This window comes from Leptonychotes weddellii, chromosome 7 (assembly GCF_054177405.1).
Source record: "Leptonychotes weddellii isolate Sample4059 chromosome 7, ASM5417740v2, whole genome shotgun sequence".
NCBI classification, from domain to species: Eukaryota; Metazoa; Chordata; class Mammalia; order Carnivora; family Phocidae; genus Leptonychotes; species Leptonychotes weddellii.
In genome coordinates this window covers 29,828,386-29,849,223 of record NC_138375.1, presented here as the reverse complement: position 1 = coordinate 29,849,223, position 20,838 = coordinate 29,828,386, and the positions used below count along the sequence as shown (strand labels likewise).

At 38.3% G+C, this 20,838-nt stretch overlaps 1 protein-coding gene across 2 annotated transcripts in view; it reads left to right on the top strand.

Moving 5' to 3' along the window:
- Nucleotides 1-6,128: 6,128 nt before the first annotated feature.
- Nucleotides 6,129-20,838, top strand: part of C6 (complement C6) — a 61,212-nt gene continuing 46,502 nt past the window's right edge. The window contains exons 1-6 of one of the 2 annotated variants that reach the window (XM_081826064.1): nt 6,129-6,259; nt 7,339-7,409; nt 10,804-10,966; nt 12,423-12,579; nt 14,055-14,199; nt 18,441-18,588. In XM_081826064.1, the coding sequence (XP_081682190.1) occupies nt 10,824-10,966; nt 12,423-12,579; nt 14,055-14,199; nt 18,441-18,588 (593 nt within the window). In that variant the 5' untranslated portion in view covers nt 6,129-6,259; nt 7,339-7,409; nt 10,804-10,823. Of the gene's footprint in view, nt 6,304-7,338; nt 7,410-10,803; nt 10,967-12,422; nt 12,580-14,054; nt 14,200-18,440; nt 18,589-20,838 lie in introns of both variants that reach the window. The other variant, XM_081826063.1, reaches the window with a different exon arrangement.

Genomic DNA, 20,838 nt, shown 5'->3' with positions numbered 1-20,838 from the left:
TCAATAGATATCACTGCTCCTATGGCACTCTGAGAAGTGCTTTGCAAGCCATAAAATGCTACCCAAATACTAAATTGTTATTTTCATCATAGTGGAGCTTTAGAGTGAATGTTTACATCCCCCCAAATTCATAGGTTGAAACCTAATCCCCAGTGTGATGGTATTTGGAGGTGGGGATTTGGGTGATGATTAGGCTATAAGAATGGAGCCCGATGAATGGGATTAGGGCCTTAAAAGGGCAAGCTCTCTTGCTCCTTCTGCCATGTGAAATTATAACATGAAGACGGCCATCTATGAACCAGGAAGTGGGCCCTTGCCAGACTGCACATCTGCCAGCACCCTGACCTTGGACTTCCCAGCCTCCACAACTGTGAATAATAAATCTCTGTTGTTGATAGCCACTCAGTCCATGGCATTTTTGTTTCAGCAGCCAGAACAGATAAAGACAGAAAACTTGGTAACAGTGTTCAAGATGCATGGGACAAATGTAGGTCACAGAGCAAACTGGGAAGCCAATTCAAGAGTTCGGACAAGACTCCTTTGACCTCAGTCACCTTTTTTTCTTGCCTTTTCCCCCAAAACCCTGAATTAAAATTGAATCCAGATTTCTCTATAAGCCTAGGAGGGGCAAAAATACTTGCAGAGGTTTGATTTGTTTTATCTCAAACTATATTTCTATTCCTATCTATATTAAGCCAGTTTTCAATTAAGAGTCTAAATAGCAGTTCATTTTCTTTGCATTCCAAAGAATCGCCAAAGGGTTTATTCAATTTAATATCATCATTATGCATTGCTCAACAAGTCAGTAAGTATGTAAGTAAAAACAATTTTTGAAGCCTTCTGCTATAAAAAAGATTGTTGCCTCTTAAGCCAGATCAATGAGAACCTGCATAGTGGAATTTTAGCTAAGGGCATGTATGTATAGACATAATGTAAAATTCAGCAATTTTCTTGCAAATTCATTGTGTGTAGACAACTCAATTTGATCAAAATTTATTTAACTTCTTTTTTACTCAGTTATAAACTGAATATATTATTCAGGCCCTGTTATTAAGGAAATTCGAACATATCATATGGAGTAAGAGAGAGTAGGTGGTAATACAGCAAACGAATTATCATAATGCCTGGCAATAATACCTTCCATACAAGAGGTAAAAAAAGAGCTATGTAAGCTTAAAGGATGGAGGAATCATGTAGTTTCTGATCATAAGATTGAAAGTGTTTGTGAAATACAGAAAGGTTTAAGAAGGAAATACATTTTGAATGGGCCTTGAAGAACAGATACATAATACACAATATTTCAGAATACGAAATTGGGGAAGAAAAAGTTTCAAGAAAGAAGAACAATGTCAGGAGATGCTATAGCCCATTTTGAGCAAATTGTCCAATTTGACTGGCTAATGGAGTATGCAAAAGGAAGGAGAGAAAATAAGTCTAAAGGGGTAATACGGAATCAAATTGTTCAGGGTTTCAAATATTAGGCATTAGGACTCTGTTCCTAATTCAGTGGTCTTCAGAAAAGAGCAGCATTGACATTTTGAGTAGAGTTGTGCCACTGAGAGGTGAGCTCTAGACTGACTAACCAGGAAGAGTAGTTTAGGAGGAATGATAGCACCACTTAAGCCACCGAAGGGATCTTCTAGTTGTGAGTTCCTCGGGGCTAAAAGTGGAGCTATAGCTACAGACATGGGGAAGAGATAGAAAAGATGAAAGTGCATAGACAAGTGATACTTCAGAGAGCACAGCATGGGATTTAGCATCTAGTAGAATACAGGAAGTTGGGGCAAAAGGATGCATTGCTATGATGTGGTGTTCTATTTGGATTTTGGATACTATTAGTGAACATGTGAGTATAGTTAACCCTTAAACAGCATGGGTTTGAACTGCATGGGTCCATTATACGCGGATTTTTTACAGTACAGTACTGTAAATGTACTTTCTCTTCCTTATGATTTTGTTTATAACATTTTTTCTCTAGCTTACTTCATTGTAAGAATATAGTATATAATACATATAACATACAAAATACGTGTTCATTGAGTTTTGGTGTTATCAATAAGGCTTCCAGTCAACAGTAGGCTCTTAGTAGTTAAGCTTAGGGACTCAGAAGTTATACATGGACTTTTGACTGCATGGGAGATCCGCACACCTAATTCCCATGTCGTTCAAGGGTCAAGTGTACAGAGACTGGTGGGCTAGGAAGCAATCGACAAAAAGGTAAAGGATAAGCCCTTTCATCAGAAAAATCTGATGAAAGAAAAGAGGCTGAGGATAGAATTCCAGAGAGGAGTAAGAAGAGAATCATAAGAAGAAAGAGAGGAATTTCCTGAGAAAAACATGGATCGTAAGATATCCCAGAAGTCAATAGCAGATTGAAGCAGGTGGTCCTTCAGTTTGACAGTTAGGAAGTTCCTGGTGGTCACTGAGAGAACAACTGGTGTAGGCTGTTGTATTTGTAACTCCGATTGCAAAGAGTGATGTTAATGAAGAATAGCCATTAAGAAATTAAATATAGTCTATTTAGACTATCCCTGAAATAATTTTAGTAGTAAAGGAAAAGACAAAAAGAAGGTGGTAGCCTGAGGTCCAAAGCAAACTTCTCTTTCCTCCATTTGAGAGGTTTGACCTCTGATTCTCTGAGTGAAATAATTCAATTTGTAATTTTACTTGACCTACTCACACATTGACTGACCAAGTACACTCGAAAGGGCCGGGGAAATAGATGGGGTCATTAGCCTTGGCTCTAATGAGAAATTATAGTATTTTTCCTGTAATGATAAGTTGGCATGTGAATACTTAGCATATGAAAAAGCCCTCAGATAGTCAGCAGCTTCCACTGTTCATTATCTTATGTTTTGGGGTTATTTTCTTGGCAGAAAATATCATTTGGCTGTGAATCTATCATCATTAAGAAAGGAATAAAGATTTTTAACAGAATACATATTCTCCTTGTGGAAAAATTATAATTACTCCATTTTAACTTTCCACGTCCTGGCTCTAATTTCCTCGACACTCTTCTGTTCCTCTACAATAGAGGCTTTTTCTGCTGGTCAGTCTACACAGTTAAGCTCACAAGCAACTTTCTGCTTTATACAGATATAGAGCATTTAATTGAAAAAGGTATTCTGTGTCACCAGCCAACACTTTAGAAGGCCTGCAGTGGCTGAAACAGTTCGGCTGGCGAATTTCATAGTATGCTTTGTTTCTCAGCAGCATGTGTCCAAGTATCATTTAGAGAGCACTCGTATTCTCGCACAGAGACATACCTGAGCATCACTGCACACATCCAGTTCGTAGCGCTAGAACAATCACCCATTCGTGAGTTAAAAAAAAAGAAAACTATTTCTACTTCTACTTCTCAAAGCCAATTGGACACTGTTGTTGCATTGATCAGACCAGAAAGCTCTCCCTCTGGGTTTCAGGGTTCAGAAGACTTTTTTCTGTAAAGGGCCACATAGTAAATACTTTAGGCTTTGCAGGCTACATAGTCTCTTTTGCAACAACTCACCTCTACTGTTGTAGTGCAAAAGGAGCTGTAGACAATGACTAATTGTGTGATTTTATTCCAATAAAACTTTATTTGCAAAACAGGTAGCAAGCTAGATTTGCCCCCTGGCTGTAGTTTGCCAATCACCGCTCTAGAAAAAGACCTCAAGTGGGATGTGTCATTTAGCCATCCATAGAGACTCAAGATGGAGAACCCATATACATCATTGAAAAGATACTAGTTTCTCAGTTGATGCCAGGTCAGTTCTAGGATTTGAATCACAGACATTTGCATTCCATCTCAAGAATTCCTCCACGCCACATTTAACTCTCACCACCTGTGTTTTTCCTGCACCATGGCACATGACCTTCTCATTTCTCTGTCCTCCTCATAGCCCATGTTACTTAACAAACCTACTTAGGCTCATCCTATTGGCTTCTGACTTTTATCTCTCTAGGTTAGGACTGCTAGAATTTGCTCTTTGCTCCAAATACCATGACCATAGGAAAAACGTATTTAATTTTAGGGCCTCAAAGAACCAACTAGAAAAAGAAGTGTATACACTAAAATGGTGTATTTTCTTGCCCAGTCACCATATATTTTTTTCTTCTATTTATCTTCTCAGATACTGAAGGTGAAACTCCTGTACCACACTCCCAAAGTGTCTTCAACAGAGGTCTACGGCACACCACTCTGTTTTCCTTCTTAGCCTGAAATCTCAATCATTAAAGTCTCAACACAGCACAGGAGAAAAAAAACAGACTATGCACCAGGTACCTGTACTCTGGTTCTGACTTACTCTGGTCTTGGGTAAGTTACTAGCATGCATGTTAAAGCACGTTACCTTGGAGCAGTGGTCTCCCCGCTGTACTTCAAAGAATCTTTAGACCTGCTCAGATAATCATTTCCCACTACATGGTGAAAATATAAGTTGTTTGAGGAATATTTATTTTTGCTCTCTTGGACTATACTACTAAGAGTGTTAATGTGTATAGTTTTTCTGAAGAGTACCTGGGAGCTTCTAGGAATTTTCTCCCAGATTCACAATGAAAAGTACCTTGTGCTTATAGTTGCAGAGAGTCAAAGTCAACAAAAGTAGGCACTAAGAGAGTGGATAAGTAAAATGTGGTTGATACAATGAATGTCTATGCTCCAGTGGATTTATCTTGAATGAGGCTCCTAAGTATAATGTTGAATGAAAAAAGTAAGAAATCAAATAAAACTTTTAGCTAAGTACCATTTCTATAAAATACAAAAATATACATGGAAAATAAGACTTTGTGTTTTTGAAGGATACACATATATCTAAATAATCGTATATAAGAACCACCACCAAATACATTAACACAGGTAACTAATCTGGGAAAAGAAACAAGATCATGGGGGGAAATCATGAAATAAGTAAAAGATCTTGCACAGACCAATGATGGTAAGGTTCTATAAACTGTGGAATGTGATCTCTTCAGTACATTTAAATCTTTAAAAAATATGTGCTGTCACTTACAAAATTATATATGTATGTATGTTCTTGTGCATGAATGTACTTACATAGAGAGACAACACACATACATATATATATGACTGGGAGTATTTACTCCAAATATTGGAGTGACTTTTGTCTGGTCATTAAAAATGATTTTAATCTTCCTCTTCACACTTTTCCTTATTTTCTAAATCTTCCTCAATAAATATTCTATAATCAGAAAAAAATAAGAATCAATACATCTTTTGGGGCATTTGGGTGGCTCAGTCGGTTAAGTGTCCGACTCTTGACTTTGGCTCAGATCATGATCTCAGGGCCCACATTGGACATAGAACCTGCTTAAGATTCTCTCTCTCTCCCCCTCTGCCCCCCACCCCCTCTCTTTCTCCTTCTCTCTCTCTCAAAAAAAAAAAAAAAAAGAATCAATACATATTTTAATTAACTGGATACATTCCTAAAGGGGAAGGCAATTTTAAGCAATTTATTCTATATGGTTTTTTAAAAATGGAGTCAGAGATTTCTTTTCTTTTCAAGAGCAATACCTATTACAATGGGAAAATCATTGAAAATTCAGGACCCTGTGTAATATCTCACTCAGAGTTTCAGGGTTACTGCTGATTGAAGTAATCATTTGCAAAATTCAGAGTTTCCACAGAGTGTTTATTTTGACAACACTCTAGGTATTGTTAGATCTCTGGGGTAGGGCTGTCTGTTAGTTAGCAATAGGAAGGGGAAAGCTTGTTTGGATTACCATGTAAACCATTTTCATTGTGAGGAGGGACCTATTGTTTTTTCAGCCACTTGCAGCAAAGACTCTGTTTAAAGGTGACTGATATAATGATTTCATTCATAATCTTAATATTTCAAAGTTGTGGATCATGTTTCCAACAAACTTACCCTTTCGTGCATGAAAATACATAACTCAGATTATAGCCATTTATTTGCCTTTCTTTTAAAATAAGAAATAACTATTTTGCTTAAATCTCAAAAGAACTAAAGGTTCATGTTTCTTAAAGAACTATCCTTCCAGGGAACTACCTTGTTGAGATCAAGTTTTTCTGAGTTAAACTAGAGTTAAAAAGTAAAGCAAACATACCCTTTAACCAAAAGATGAGTCATGTGCCTGGACGCCCCAGCCTGTCCTAGCAAAGGTAAATATCATTTCTTGAGACTCTGGGGCATGCGTAGAAGAAAAAAATATGAAATAAAGAGACTGAAAAAATGTACAAGGAGATGGAAAGGAAGAACCTGCAGCTGGAGGCAAACGAGAGCACCCTCTGAACTGTTGGGTAAGCTACTCCGAACTGCCTTACAGACGGATGGTTCCTGTGAGGCAAGTATATCAGAAGGTGACAGATCAGCATGAGGTGGACTTCTCTCTACAATAGAATTCTCTAAATGCTCACAAAGCCATCTTCAGTGGTTCGGTGGGATTACTGATTTTTAGAGTCCAAGAGAGCTACACAATCGCTTCTCTTCCATGATGGCACCCCGGCCGAAGATTCTTCCTATTTTGTTCCATGTTTCTATGAAAATTGTACGGTAATGGGTAAAATGCCCACATGTCATTGTAGATATTTCCAAAAAGCCTAGAGATGTTAAAAATTAATAAATAAGGAAACATTTGATATTATAGCAGGGTCATGGTAATAACAAAATTAGAGAAATAACTATTTGATTGAAAATTATCCTTTTAACATAAAATGATTTTTCCTCATAACAATCAAATGTTATAAAAGGAGACAATACCAATTAGTTCTTTTATTAGCATCTCCTCAAATAAGAAGCTTTGACATTACCATCTTAATTTATAGCATTTTCCAAATCGCCTCAGAATAGGTGGAGAAGAATAGCCAGAGAAGAAATCAGAATAATTTTATAAGGGTTCTGTTCTTGAGGTTTTTGCTGTTAGCTGGAATAAAGTCCATCTATGCTTTTCAAGCTCTTGGAAGTGGAAACAGATACTGTTTGCTGAAAACTGAGAACTGGTAATCTCTTGTAATTCAACTTCCCCCAATCATCTACATGCTGATTCAGCAAAATACTTTAAGAATTTGTTTTTTCTACAATTGAAGGAACTATTCTGGAAGAAAACGATCTCTTCAAAATCTAATAAGAAAAATAAATGAACAACAACAACAACACCCTCTCCTGTGTAGGCTTCCTTGTTGAAGCAGTTCTTATATGAGAAGATCCCAATTTGAGGGGCTGGAGGGTAGGGAGGTGGTTGGTCTAGTGGCTGGTTACCAGGGAAACTTCACATTGTTCAGGAGCCTCAGCTCCTGAACCAGCCCTGAAGCCAGTGAAATACCACCCGATCTGGAGTTTGGGTCTGATGTTAAAGACACACTATTCTGTCTGATTACAGGCTAAATTCTGTCTGGACACTCTTTGTCTCACTGTCTTATGGTTCTGTGCTGCTCAGGAAAACCAGGAAAGGTGAGTTACTTACCAGTGAACAAAAATCAGCAGGCAAGTGCAGCGGGATCTTTTAATTTTTATGATTCAAATAGACCAGGGCAGTAGCAGCTTATAGATAAGTAGCAGCTTATCTATGAGTTGCACAAAAAAAGCTTGGATAAAAAAACATGGGAAGAATCTTCAGTTTCTGTCTACCCTTCCCAGACAGTGATAATAGATTCTATTCTTTGTATCTCACTCAATGCCTAGCAGTACATAATGGATACTCAAATGTATGTCAATTCCATTTTAAATTGAAGGACATTCAGTCATATGTCAATGATTTTGGTTGCTTTGATTCTAGCATTTTTCTCTGAGTTTGTAGGGAAGTTCAAAAATTTTACTGATTTATTAAGAAGAAATGCTGTCAAGTTTGAGCATATTAGAGAAAAAATTTTTGTATCTGATCTCATATTCTTGGTTTGAATGAAGACTTTTTTTTTTTTGCTGAAGTATTTTTTTTTACCACAAATATGAAACATAAAATGACCACATTAAAATATAATCAGAAACGTACCCTCTGAAACATTTGAGGGAGCCATATTTCAGTAGGGCAATTTGGCAATACCTATTAGTATTTTAAATTTCATGTCATTTGACTAAGCCATCTACTGCTAGGAACACACCCACCGATCCCATGGATATACAACGAAAGTATACTAAGATACAATACAAAGATGTTTATTGCAGTGTGTGTGTATACTAAATGTTTAAATTAGGATAATAGTTAAATCCAATGTAATACATCCATATGGTACAAAACAATACAGGCATTAAAAGGATGAAGTAGATATGCATCTGTCGATACAGAAACATCTTCAAAGTGTATTATGCTGATTATGTGATTATGTGTGGGAAGAGGTTCTGGTTACAGGTAGAAGAGAATTCCAGCCTTATATTTTTCTTTCTGTTCTGTTTAAAATTTTCAAATATAGGCATGTGTTATTTTTACATCTTTTGAATGTCAGCATAAATTTTCTGGTTGATTACATTATAAGTCATCTTAATTTTCTTCTTTGTGTATCTTGATACAGTTTAGAACTCAATAAACGTTATCAAAGAAATAAGAGGTGGACTAACTAAATTACAAGTGTTTTAAAAAGAAATCTGAATCTCAAAAGGTGTAGTTTTTTATTTCAATCAACTATTACAACAAAGCTGAGATAAAGCAGTTACGCTACAAACTATCAGTCTTGCTAAAACAATGGAAGACAAACAGACAAGTTCATTTCTAAAGTCTATGAAATATCCTTAATTTGGCAGAAATTTTAAGAATAGTATTACAAAAGTGGCTGTAATTATGGACTCAAATTATGATACTCATATTTCATGAAAATCCATTTCTAAACTATTTCCTAGACTCAATTCAAATTTATTCATTATATGTTATGCTTGCTCTCATTCTTCTAAATGCTGAAATGAATAAAACAGACAAAAGAGATCAAGCACCACCATGTTTACATTCTAATAAAGAAGGAAAGAGGGAAGAGGAGATACTTATGTAAACTTAAGTAATAATTTATATATCAAGAGGGGATGTATAACAAAGAAAAATAAAGCAGTGAAGGGGCATAGGAAACACTGGTGGGAAACTGCAATTTCAAATAAAATGGTCAGAGATCTGATTTTAATTGTAAGATGAAAAGTAACTAAAGCCATATTTCTAAATCGTTTTCAATGTGAATAGCCTTATTTAATACCAAAACATATTTTTGGCTTTCACATGATCCTTGCCTCAATTGAGGAGCCCCTAATTTTGAAAAATGCGTGAGCAAAAGCTACAATTAAATTTGTAACACTCTTAAATGTTATTACTAACTTGTAAAACTAATTTTTATTGAGTGATGATTCCATGCCAAGGATTGTTCTAAGCACTTTGCATGAATTTTCTTACTGAATCCTAACAAAAGTCTTACGAAGAGGGTAGAGTGTAATTGCTGTTTTATAGATAATGAAACTGAGGCACAGAAATTAAGTGAATGGCAGGCCTTCTGGGTGGCTCGGTCAGTTAAGTGTCCAACTCTTGGTTTCAGCTCAGGTCATGATCTCAGGGTTGTGGGATCCAGCCCCGTGTCTGCTTGTCCCTCTCCCTCAGCCCCTCCCGCCACTCTAAAATAAGTAAATAAATCTTAAAAAAAAAAAAAATTAAGTGAATGGCACTTTATCTCTTTAAATGAAAGCTACTATATTTATTACAGCATCATTTTCTGTATATATTTAATCATGTTGCATGTTTTGTTAGAGATATAAAGATCAAAATAGCAACACTGTGGGCAGAGGTTGTTTTGCAAATTCCTTTCAACAACTCACAGATCCTCAAGGCTCCACAGCACACAGAGGGGAGTCACTGGTCAAAGTTTTCTCTGGCATTCAGCTACATCTGGATAAGCGCTCTTGTGGCCTGGGTGGTAGAGTTCAAAGCATCTAGATACTCCAGCAACACAATCATTAGTGTGATCAGAAATTCAATGAAGGGATGCACCTCATCCAAGAATGAGGAGTCCTGGGCACTTAGTTGTCATGCAGTCTCAACATTACTGCCCCTCCTTAAGCCCCAGTTTCCTCATCCATAAAATGAGGGGGTTTAACTTGGAGACTTCAAAGATTCATTTCAGCTCTAACTTCTATGACTCCATAGGTGGAGATAGTTGGGCATTGAACTCTCTCTTTAGCAGGCTTCTAGGATACCAGGAAACTAAATAGAGCTTCCAGAAAAATGCTCGAAATTCCTTCCCCAGTCCCTGAAAACTATGAAAAAATGCCATGTAATTGAATGTATTGCCCACACAAAATGAGCAGTTGTTTTGAAAAGTGTAAGATTAGGGTGCCTGGGTGTATCAGTCAGTTGAGCATCCAACTCTAGATTTTGGCTCAGGTCATGATCTCAGGTCATGAGGTCAAGCCTCACATGGAGCCTCACGTGGAGCCTGGTGATGGGCTCCACGTCAGCATGGAGTCTGCTTGTCCCTCTCCTTCCCTCTGTGCTCCTCACCCCACTTGCATGCTCTCTCTCTCTCTCAAATAAATAAATCTTTTTTTAAAAAAAGAAAAGTATGAGATTATTTAAGAATTTCCATTTTGGAATGAAATATTCTACAAATGTATACGATAGTACTTTGTCGTATAGCCTATCACCAACAGTTGGGAGAAACGTACTAGAACTGGAAGTTGTAACTCTAGGAATATCCACTCTAAAAATATTTAAAAGTAGGATTTGTAGTCATGAGGATGTAAATTTATAGGTGGTAACTAGCCTTAAGGAAGGCAGGGAGATGCAAATGATTCCTAACATCATATCTGATTTTGTAACTGAGAATGACTTGTAAAGTTTTACTCCCAACAAGCATTTGATGTGTATAACATTCCTCTTCAGGGCTTAGAGGCTTTCAAGGCATGGCCAGACACTCCATCTTGTATTTCATCCTCCTGAGTGCTCTGATTGACAAGTGCCAACCCTGTTTCTGTGATCATTACCCATGGGGTCAGTGGTCTACCTGCTCAAAAAGCTGCAATTCTGGAACTCAGAGCAGACAGAGGTGGGTGTGAGCTATGTAGCTTGTCTTTGTGCCATGGGAAGCCTCACAGACTTAGCAATATAAAAAATGCCACACTAAGCAATGAGGTGCGAGGGGAAATATATGTGTGTGTGTGTGTGTGTGTGTGTGTATCTCAAAGTAAGAAATCATAGAATTTGATTTGGTTGTAATTTGCAGTCTTTTCCACGTAAGGTTGAAATGAAGTCTACATTTGTTCTCTCCATAAAATCAAGGAGTGTCAAAGAAATTTAAATAAGAATATGTGCAATATCTTCTGTTGACTATTTAACTTACTAAGAAATCACTTCTCAAGCCTTTTTTCAATCAGTGTGTAACTCTGCTTGCCTACAGTTAGTGAGTTAATTATAGAGAATTTTCTACTCATTAAACTGAGTCTAACAGGACCTCAATTGAGCAGCACTATTAGCTATTAGCTTGATCGTTGGCAAGTACGAGAAGGCAAGAAAACTGTGTTTACTTGATAACATTTAATAATTCAGTCTTCTCACCGATTCAGACTACCTATCCCCCACAGTTTCTTTAAATCTGTTAGATGTTTCTGTTCCATGGAGATGCTCACATAACTTGGGAAGAAAGGCATATATTTAATGTGTTTTAATTATTATAGTTTTTTAGAGACCTATGTTAGAAAACGATTTTTACATGCGCAGTGTGAGTCTCATTAAAATCACCAACTGACTTCCTCAATAAACCATCCACCAAGGATGTTAAAGCTTTTCAGACTCCTTCACTCAAGAGTCCCTCCGTAGCTCTCCACTGCCTACCAAATAAAACACAACAATCCATACGGTCCCTCTCAGTCAGCACTGCCCAAGCCCATCCCACAAGCTCCACCAGGGACATGTCATGCTCCTCCGCCTCTAATCTTGGCATATGCCTTTCCTTCCACATGCCCTTCCCTTTGATGCCTGGGGGAGTCACATCAATTTTTCAAGATGTATCTATTATTTTCCCTTTGAATCTTTGGCCCCACAGCACTCTGACTCTGTGTCAATCATGATACTTATCAAATTATGTTGTCATATTTTAAGGAATTTGCAGGAACTTTCTTTTTTCTTCTCTTTTCCATCTAGTCCCCTCCAGGAATTCCCTGAGGGCCAGCTTCATGGATGTGTGACCTACACAGTCACACAGGACCACACTGAGAAGGATTCCATGCTTGCTTGGCTTAATGCTCTGCCATTAGTGTCTTAAAATTCTTAATAATTTTTTAATAAGGGGCCCCTCGTTTCCATTTTGCCCTGGGCCCCACAAATTATGAATCCAGTCCCGACTTCCATTAAGTGGTAAGAACTGCACAGATGCCAACGTCCTGATTTTCCATGAAAATCTTTCCTTTTATTCATTGTGATTCATGTTCAATGATATTTTTCTTATGGGGCTGGAACCACAGTGAATATATTCATTCTAAACAGCTTTCTCCTCACTATTACAGAAAAATAGTGGTTAATCAGTACTATCTGAATAACTTTTGTGACCAGCTTTGCAACAAGCCGGAGACCAGGGAATGTAACTGGCAACGCTGTCCTATCAACTGCCTCCTGGGAGATTATGGACCATGGTCAGACTGTGACCCTTGTGTTGAAAAACAGGTAGGTGACCCATGGGCATCTTCAGGAAATCTGGATCACAATGAAAGACTTGGCTAACTTAGCAGAAATGCTCAATTTCTGAAAATAAACCATCCCAGCTTCCACTGAGGGAAAATTCCATTTAGCAATTTTTTTTTTTTGCGAGGGCAGGGGGAGGAGGACTCATTTACATGTTTTACTATCATATGAGCACCAAAAGGAACTTCTGCCCTAATACTGACATTGTACTTACTGAGCTCCAAATTCCATTGCCTCTGAGAGCTCAGAAAGTTCCCTTTGAGAGCTCAGAAAGTAAAAACAGATGCTAGAAAATGGGGATTTCAGTCCAACGTTTAAAATCAGACAGAAAGGAGGGACGTTAATCAAAAGACTGACTCTTGGCCCTACCTCTAATTTCCCTCTCCCCACAGGAAAGTCCCTCGATTTGTTTATTGTTCCAAGCTGTAGTATTTACCCACTTTAGCTCATTCCTGTAAGGGCATTGGCCCACATAAACCCCAGTTACAGCAGTGCTGAGCATTCACACACTAGGGGGAAAAAAAGGAACTTATTTATGGAGCATCCACTCTCTGAGGAAAACTGCTCTAGCCCCTTTACTTACATCATCTTACTCAAACTTCACATCAGAGTGTGTTTTCCTACCCTGTTTACAGATGAGGAAGTTATAGCTTACTGGGGAGTAAGTAATTTTCCCAAGAATATACCTCTGATGAATAGAGGTGCTATATTTTTAACTTGGATTTTTCTGACTTCAAAGTCAGCACTTTTTGATCCTGTCCTATTCCTATCCTTCCCTGACTCCCTGTTTTACTATTCACAATTTAAAATCCTTTAAAATGTGGAGAATGTGTCTACCTTGGTTTCCATGCTGACTTCCTCATGCGGAAGAACCCCCAAATCCTTTCAAATTGACCGCACTACCTTTGAGATATGAAAGTGCTGTTGTGGGGCACCTGGGTGGTGCATTTAAGTCTCTGACTCTTGGTTTCAGCTCAGGTCACGATCTCAGGGTCGTGGGCTCCAGCCCCACGTCAGGCTCTGCACTCACAGTGTCTGCTTGAAATTCTCTCTCCCTCTCCCTCTGCTCTTTACGCTTGTGCTCTCTCTCTTTCTCTCTCTCTAAAATAAATAAATAAATCTTTAAAAGTGCTATTGTTACTACCTGGAAGATATACTGCATCAAGATACTCAGTAAATATTTGTGCATTTGATTTATTTTCATATGGTTTTAGAATTGGAAGTTTTAGAAATCCATTGTCCTGCTTTTTCATTTTATAGTTTGGAAAACTGAGGACCAGAGAGGTGCTGACTTCTCTAAGGGCACATAGTAATGGAATTGGAAAACTCATTAGTTAATTTAGGAAACATCACTGGAGGAAGAATCACTGCGGTGATTAAGAAGCCCAGTTTTCTTAGATACATTTTGGCTTTGACCCTGCCTTCAAGTTCCTCACCTTTCTCTCCTTTCCTTTCAGTTTAAGGTTAGATCCATCTTGCGCCCCAGTCAGTTTGGAGGACAACCATGTACTGAGCCCCTGGTGACCTTTCAACCATGCATTCCATCTAAGCTCTGCAAAATTGAAGAGGTTGACTGCAAGAATAAGTTCCGCTGTGACAGTGGTAATGTACACTAGAAGATGTTCAGTCTCCACTAAAAATGACTTGACTAAATAAAGTCATTCCAGTTGACTACTAGTAAAAGCCATGACAGAGAATTCCCACCATGTGTTAAGTATGGGGAGACAGGGGTGTTATGGTACCAACTGTCAAGCCATTCATGTATGAAATTATAGCTTTGAAGCTATGATCATCTTGACCATGTACCTGATCCATTTACTCTTCAAGTACTGGTGCCCAGGTCCTTACACTGTGATAAAGAAGGATGAAGACAAAGCAGGAGGAAAAGGAAGACAAGGCAGATACTCATAAGCATTGGCTATTAATAAGTACAAATCTACAATCAGAACCAGCAGCTGAAAGGGAGTGACAGATTTAAAAGATCTTCAGTGTAGTTTATTAAGATAAGTATATTAAGATTAAGATATTATGTCAGGGAGATGACTAGAGATAATGTGACAGATTTTCTTGGGTGGTCCGTTGAATGGTTCCAAAGGTAATTCCAAAGGGAAGACTGTAAATGCTTTAAACAGTAGCAACGCTCCCTTCAAGTCCATTACTCATTCAGATATTTAAGTTTCATTAGATTAAGAATGAATATACTTGAATATACTACTTAGTTGTATGTATGCTCTTGCTAATTAATAGCTCTTCAACACCACCATTTTGAACTCTCTAAATCTGATTTCTGCACACTTTTTCAGTAAAGGTCCAGACAGTAAATATTTTAGGCTTTTTGGCCATATGTTCTTTGTTGCAACTACTCAACTTTGGCTCTACAGCATCACAGCTGCCATACGTGGTATATCAAGAAGGGGGCATGGCTGTGTTCCAACCAAATTTTACTTATGAAGACAGGCAGCAGGTGAGTTTGGACCCTGCTTCCTGCCTTCAGCCACAGTTCACTGACCTCTTCTCTAAATAGTCAACTTGATGTTAAAATTGGAATTTCAGATGAATAAAATCCATATCATTTTTGTGTACTCTGGAATACAATGAAAAGTAGAGTATTTATAGCTAAATAGTAGATCTCAAATTCCATAGAAAATTGATCCCAGACTTTAGATCTAATGTTTCTCTCCTCTTGGTCCTTGCTTCCTGTCTTCAGCTTTGCTGACCTTTTCTGAAAGTTGGACAGGAATGCTGGTGTCAGGATTTTCCCTTGGTGGCCCCCACACCTGCAATATGGTGGCATATGGGTAGGGAGATATACTTCATGGCTACATGCATAAGGTCATATCACAAGCTGACAAAAGAGAGAATATGAAAACAATCTTGCTGGCAATGGCTGAGTAGAATACAGATGTAGGCATTAAATCCAGAATATTAAGATAAAGGTTTAGAATTGAGGGGCAACTATTTGAAGCTTGAAGAACAGTTTTGGAACCAATTACCAGAAAGAACTCCTTTATACAATGGATGTTAAATCTGTGAAATTTACTACAGAAGAGTTTTCTTTGGCCAAAAATATTCACAAGTTTGAGAAGGCTTTAGATACATCCATGGCCCACTGATCCATAATGAGCGATTTCAGGAAAGCTAGTGTGTAAGGACAGGTGATCTCTAGTTCATCAGCAATATATCCACAGCAAGTGAAAAAAAAAAAACAACCTGACTATTGACCAGATCCCTTCACCAGGAATCCCTAGATCTTCCCATGATCCAGGCACTAAGTGGCCGATCCCTGGCACAGATGTGGTCGGTATCCATTTTGATCAGGTGGTGCCATGGCCTACCGATTGTTAAATATTATTGTTAAATACTGAAGATTATATACTACTTTGCTCTTTTTTTTTTTTTTTAAGATTTTATTTATTCATTTGAGAGAGAATGAGATAGAGAGAGCATGAGAGGGGGAGGGTCAGAGGGAGAAGCAGACTCCCCGCCAAGCAGGGAGCCCGATGCGGGAATCGATCCTGGGACTCCAGGATCATGACCTGAGCCGAAGGCAGTCGCTTAACCAACTGAGCCACCCAGGCGCCCCTACTACTTTGCTCTTCTAAAATCACCCATTAATGCCACTCTCAAAAGGAATTAAAGGTTGGATGGACCATTATTTGACTCAGTAGGATGTTTGGCCCTCAATTAACAAAGAACCATTTATCCTAAAGAGTTTCCCTCTTCCCTTTCCTCCTTCATGATTGCTGTTCTAGTTCCCCCAAAACTAAATATATGATTTTAATGCATACATGGATCTTTGAGAATTATCCATAAGGCTAATAATCCCCACATGCACTATGCCAATTCCTCTCTCAAAGTCCTAGTTTTAAGCATAAAGACTAGAGAATTTGTGGCTCGTTATACATATACTAAACTATTGCAGTAACACAAATCAGCTCAAGTAAATAGGAAAAACATGTACAATTTCTAAATGATACATAGCTCCAGATATACATATATAGATGCATGCATTGGCTAAAGCATGCTGACTTCTGTAAATCCTCCACTATCCAAGCTGCCCTTCACCTTTCCTGTTCCTTCTTTGGTATGGGATATATTTATAGCTTGCAACATCTCTCCCCTTGTGTTTCCTATTCCGTTGAGTTTCTGTGGCCTGGAACCATTCTCAGCTGTGTCCTATCGGACCTATATCACTCCTGCCACACATTCCTAAACATCACTCAGAAGATGTCCTCTTGCTTTCATCCCTCCCTTTGCTAATAGGTCCTCTTCAATATCCCCAGAAGTACTAAATGCATAGAATTTCTTATATTCAAACGTATCTGGTACCTTGCTCACAAAGCTAGGCTAATGAGAACTATACCCTGCACATATGTCCCTACCTCTGCCTAATAAAATGGGATTTCCTTTTTTTTTTTTAGTGTAACTGTATCAAAACTTATATTTGCTCCAATTTATAAGTGCGAGTTTCAAAACTTTTTAAAAATGTAATATTTGTTCTTTTTTTCCAATGGAAAAAGCATCTGTATTTCAAACTAAATTACACATTCTTTTCTGCCCTGAAAAAAGCAAACAAAACACTAGAGATGTGCTATTTTAAAAACAGAGCATCTTTCAGGTTATATCTTTGGACTCACAGACATCCAATTCCCTCAATATATTCAATCTTGTTTGATTATGGTGCTCATAACTGTAATTCTTTATAATCATGGTCCAGATACAATACAACATTTTGAATAATCAAAGAAGGAGCCTTAATTACTTTCATTTTTCTCTACCTTCTTATTGAAGATTATTTACCAAAAGAGTTGAAACTAACTGCTTTCTGGGAAACTTTCTATTAATTAAAAAAATGTAATTCAACAGAATACCCAATATCCCCAAGCATTTCAGTTAGTCAAAATAGTTCTGCATAGCTGCAGTGAGATGCTGACCACAACTTAAAGTACTTAACCAGATAATCTTGAGTAAAACATTTAACTCAATCTCCTTGTCAGTGAGACCTGTACATCATTGTACAGATGCCAGCATCTCTGATTACAGACGAGAGGCTGGGGGACAGAAGAGGGGCTGTCATTGTACGTAAGTCATCTCGATTTCTGTAATATATCGATTTCCATTGATTCTAAGGATCCTTATGAAATTCAGCAAATTTAAAAAGGAAGGGAATTATCCAAGTAACGGGTTGGCACTATTTTGTAAATTCACTCACTTAACCTGCTACCTAACACTAGTACCTAGTGGTTAAAAAAAAAATTGTCTTTTTAACTTGTTCAAAAAACAACTAGATATAATAAATTTTATGTTCTTAAACGTAAGATAAAAAAAAAATCACATAGCATTACTCTTAGGTGTCTGGCTCCTTTTACTTAACCGAAAATTTTAGAGATACAATGACAGAATCATCTGTACGTGTGTGTGTGTGTGTATGTATGTGGATATTCAATTATAGGGTTTTTTAAAAAAATAAAAACAGTGACCTTGAGTTTGTTGTTCTGAATCAAAACAAAAGTCTGAACCTACTGTTGATTTTCTCCTACAGAACATGATTTCTACAGCAAGCTCACTGGAATGGGAATGGGATTCTAGAATTACCTCTCTTATTTAAGACAATCAGCCCAATGGTGACTAAATAATTCTACAATGATTCTTGTAATCCTACAAAAATAAGGGGAAAATATCAGTTTGGCATCCATTTCCGTATTTCCTAAATCTGTATCAAAAATAATGAAAACTTTCCCTCACCACTCTCCCTTGAAATTTAAAGCACTCACTCATTTCAAATCTTAAATATCTTCTCAAACAATCATGTGTTGTTAATGTCGTTTGCTTTTCTTGACCAGGCCGCTGCATTGCCAGCAAGTTAGAATGCAACGGAGAAAATGACTGTGGGGACAATTCGGATGAAAGGAACTGTGGAAGAACGAAAGCAGTGTGCCTGGGGAAGAAGCAGCATATTCCCATCCCCAGCGTACAGCTGATGGGCGCTGGGTAAGTAGTGTCTCTTCATCGTTTGCGGGAGTAAAGGCATCTCAGGAGGAATGAGCTGGAAGCAGCAGTGAAGCGATGAGACACATGATTGTCCACCTTCCCCATTACCCTCTTATTACTCCCACCAGCCCTGTCTCCCACACGTGGCTGCCCTGCTCAGGCAGTGTGTGGCCATGATCCTCACTCCCATTTTCACCCTCAGTCTGTACCAGGCAATGCTAGGGGTGGTTCATAAACATGGTTTGTTTCCATTCTCATCTATCCTTCTGACAGCTCTGGGGTTAATCAGGCAAACTGGTGCCAGGGTGGATTCATTCCTGGGGCTAGGTCTTGAATGGGTGAGTTACCAATCAGAAAAGCACAGTTTCCTCATCTGTATGTTGGATGACTACAAACCAAATTGAAGTTCTGTCCTAAGAATTCCTAATTCGAGTTGATTTCTGTGAGAGTGCTTCAATCTCATCTTATCAACGTGCAGAAATGGTTTCCTTCTTTTCCTTTCCCTGGAAGAAAACCTCAGCCCAAAATTCCCACTGGATAATCACATTTCCTAAGGTTCTGATTGATGAGGGGTGACATTACAAATTCACCTCTTGTTCAGTTGATCTAGACTCTAGAGTTACAGATGGGGAGGACCACATGCTATGTGTACTTTGGCAGAAGGACCATGTGGCCCTCTGCCAACCAGAGCTGTTATCCCAAGGTTTCTCAGAAATGAGCAAAACCTGCTGGCTCGGGGACAGCCAGTCCTCTCCCCGCCTCTCCAGGGACTGAGAATTTTAAGAGCTGCTTACTGGAATCCCTTTCTAATCTGCTGGCCTTAGAATCTCTGCCCCTTCTCTAGCACATTTCTACCCAAAAAAGGTAGCCTTCTGGTTTGCTGTCCTTCTTTTTAAGTGCATCTCTCCAAGGAAGAATTTAACAAGACATACCAACATTCCTACATTGCCAGCGCCAGTCACCAGGTCTTAAACCTAAAGCAAGAATCAGGCAATAATAGCATGCTCTTTGTTTTTTCTCAGGCTCAACCAAGGTACAAATGCATACACACACGTATACACAGGTACACACCTGCGAATGTGTGTGTGTGTGTGTAATTTTTAATGGAATTTTTAAAGTTATAAAATATGACACATAAAGCCAAATTAGATTAAAAAACCACTTTAAAAACAAAATATGAAAGACCATGATGTATTTGAAAGAGCAAAATATTTAAGGTCAACTTAAATACCAAGGAGGGGAGGAGAAAGAACAAAGCCGAAAATTGCAACATAGTTGACTTAACTCCTAAAAGACGACTCAGGCATGCCCTGATAGAACCACCTCCAGAAAACTATCTTCGGGCTCCCTGCTACCTTCAGAGATTCCTCATGACCTGGGAGCCATTTTTTCTCAAGCCCTTTCTTGTTTGTGACAAACTCATAAATACATTGTATAAGACAGTACAAGGTCAACAGTTTTTTACCTCATTGATCCCTCTCAACTCGGAAAACAAAAATGAATGAGTCTTAAAACACCTGTGTTTGTCAGGCTCCCATAAGTAGTCTGGAACGTTTTTTCCCAGACCAATTCCTCATACTTTCTCCGTCAACTATCCATTGATAAAAATTCAAATATGGATGAGTACAAACATCAAATTGTGCTTGCAGCTATTTGAGTATGAGATCCATGTTACAAAACCCACAGGAATCAGGCCTTAAAAAAAAAAAAAAAAAGCTTTATTGAGGTATAATTCACATACCAGTTCTCCTCCTAGGTACCTCTTTTCCTCTCACATGACCACCCTTCTCACAATGCTCTGACACCAGAAGTGGGGGGGGGTCCCCCAAGTCAATCTCTGTGACACCAACTGGGTGTCCTACAGTTGGACTCAATTCTGACACTTTCTACCTAAAGGTAGTGTCAGATGCCACAGGTTAAGGGCTCGGTCCCACAAGACCAGCCCCCCTCTGATGCTAATCACAAGTCCAAATTGTCACCTGTGATTCTGACACCTAGGAGGTTTTCAGGACCCCCTCCTCTTTGCTTTATTTGATAGAACGGCTCACAGAACTCAGTAAAACAATTTACTTACTGTTGTTAAAAAACAAAATTCAACGGAGTAAATGAAGATCTAATTGGCTTTATTCAATGATTTGTGAATCAGGCAGATAGAAAAGAGCTCCGAGGAGCTATACAAAATGGAAGACTTTTATGGGCAGAATGAAGCAGAGCAAGGAAATTTCTGCGAAGAGTGGATTCTGTCAGGCA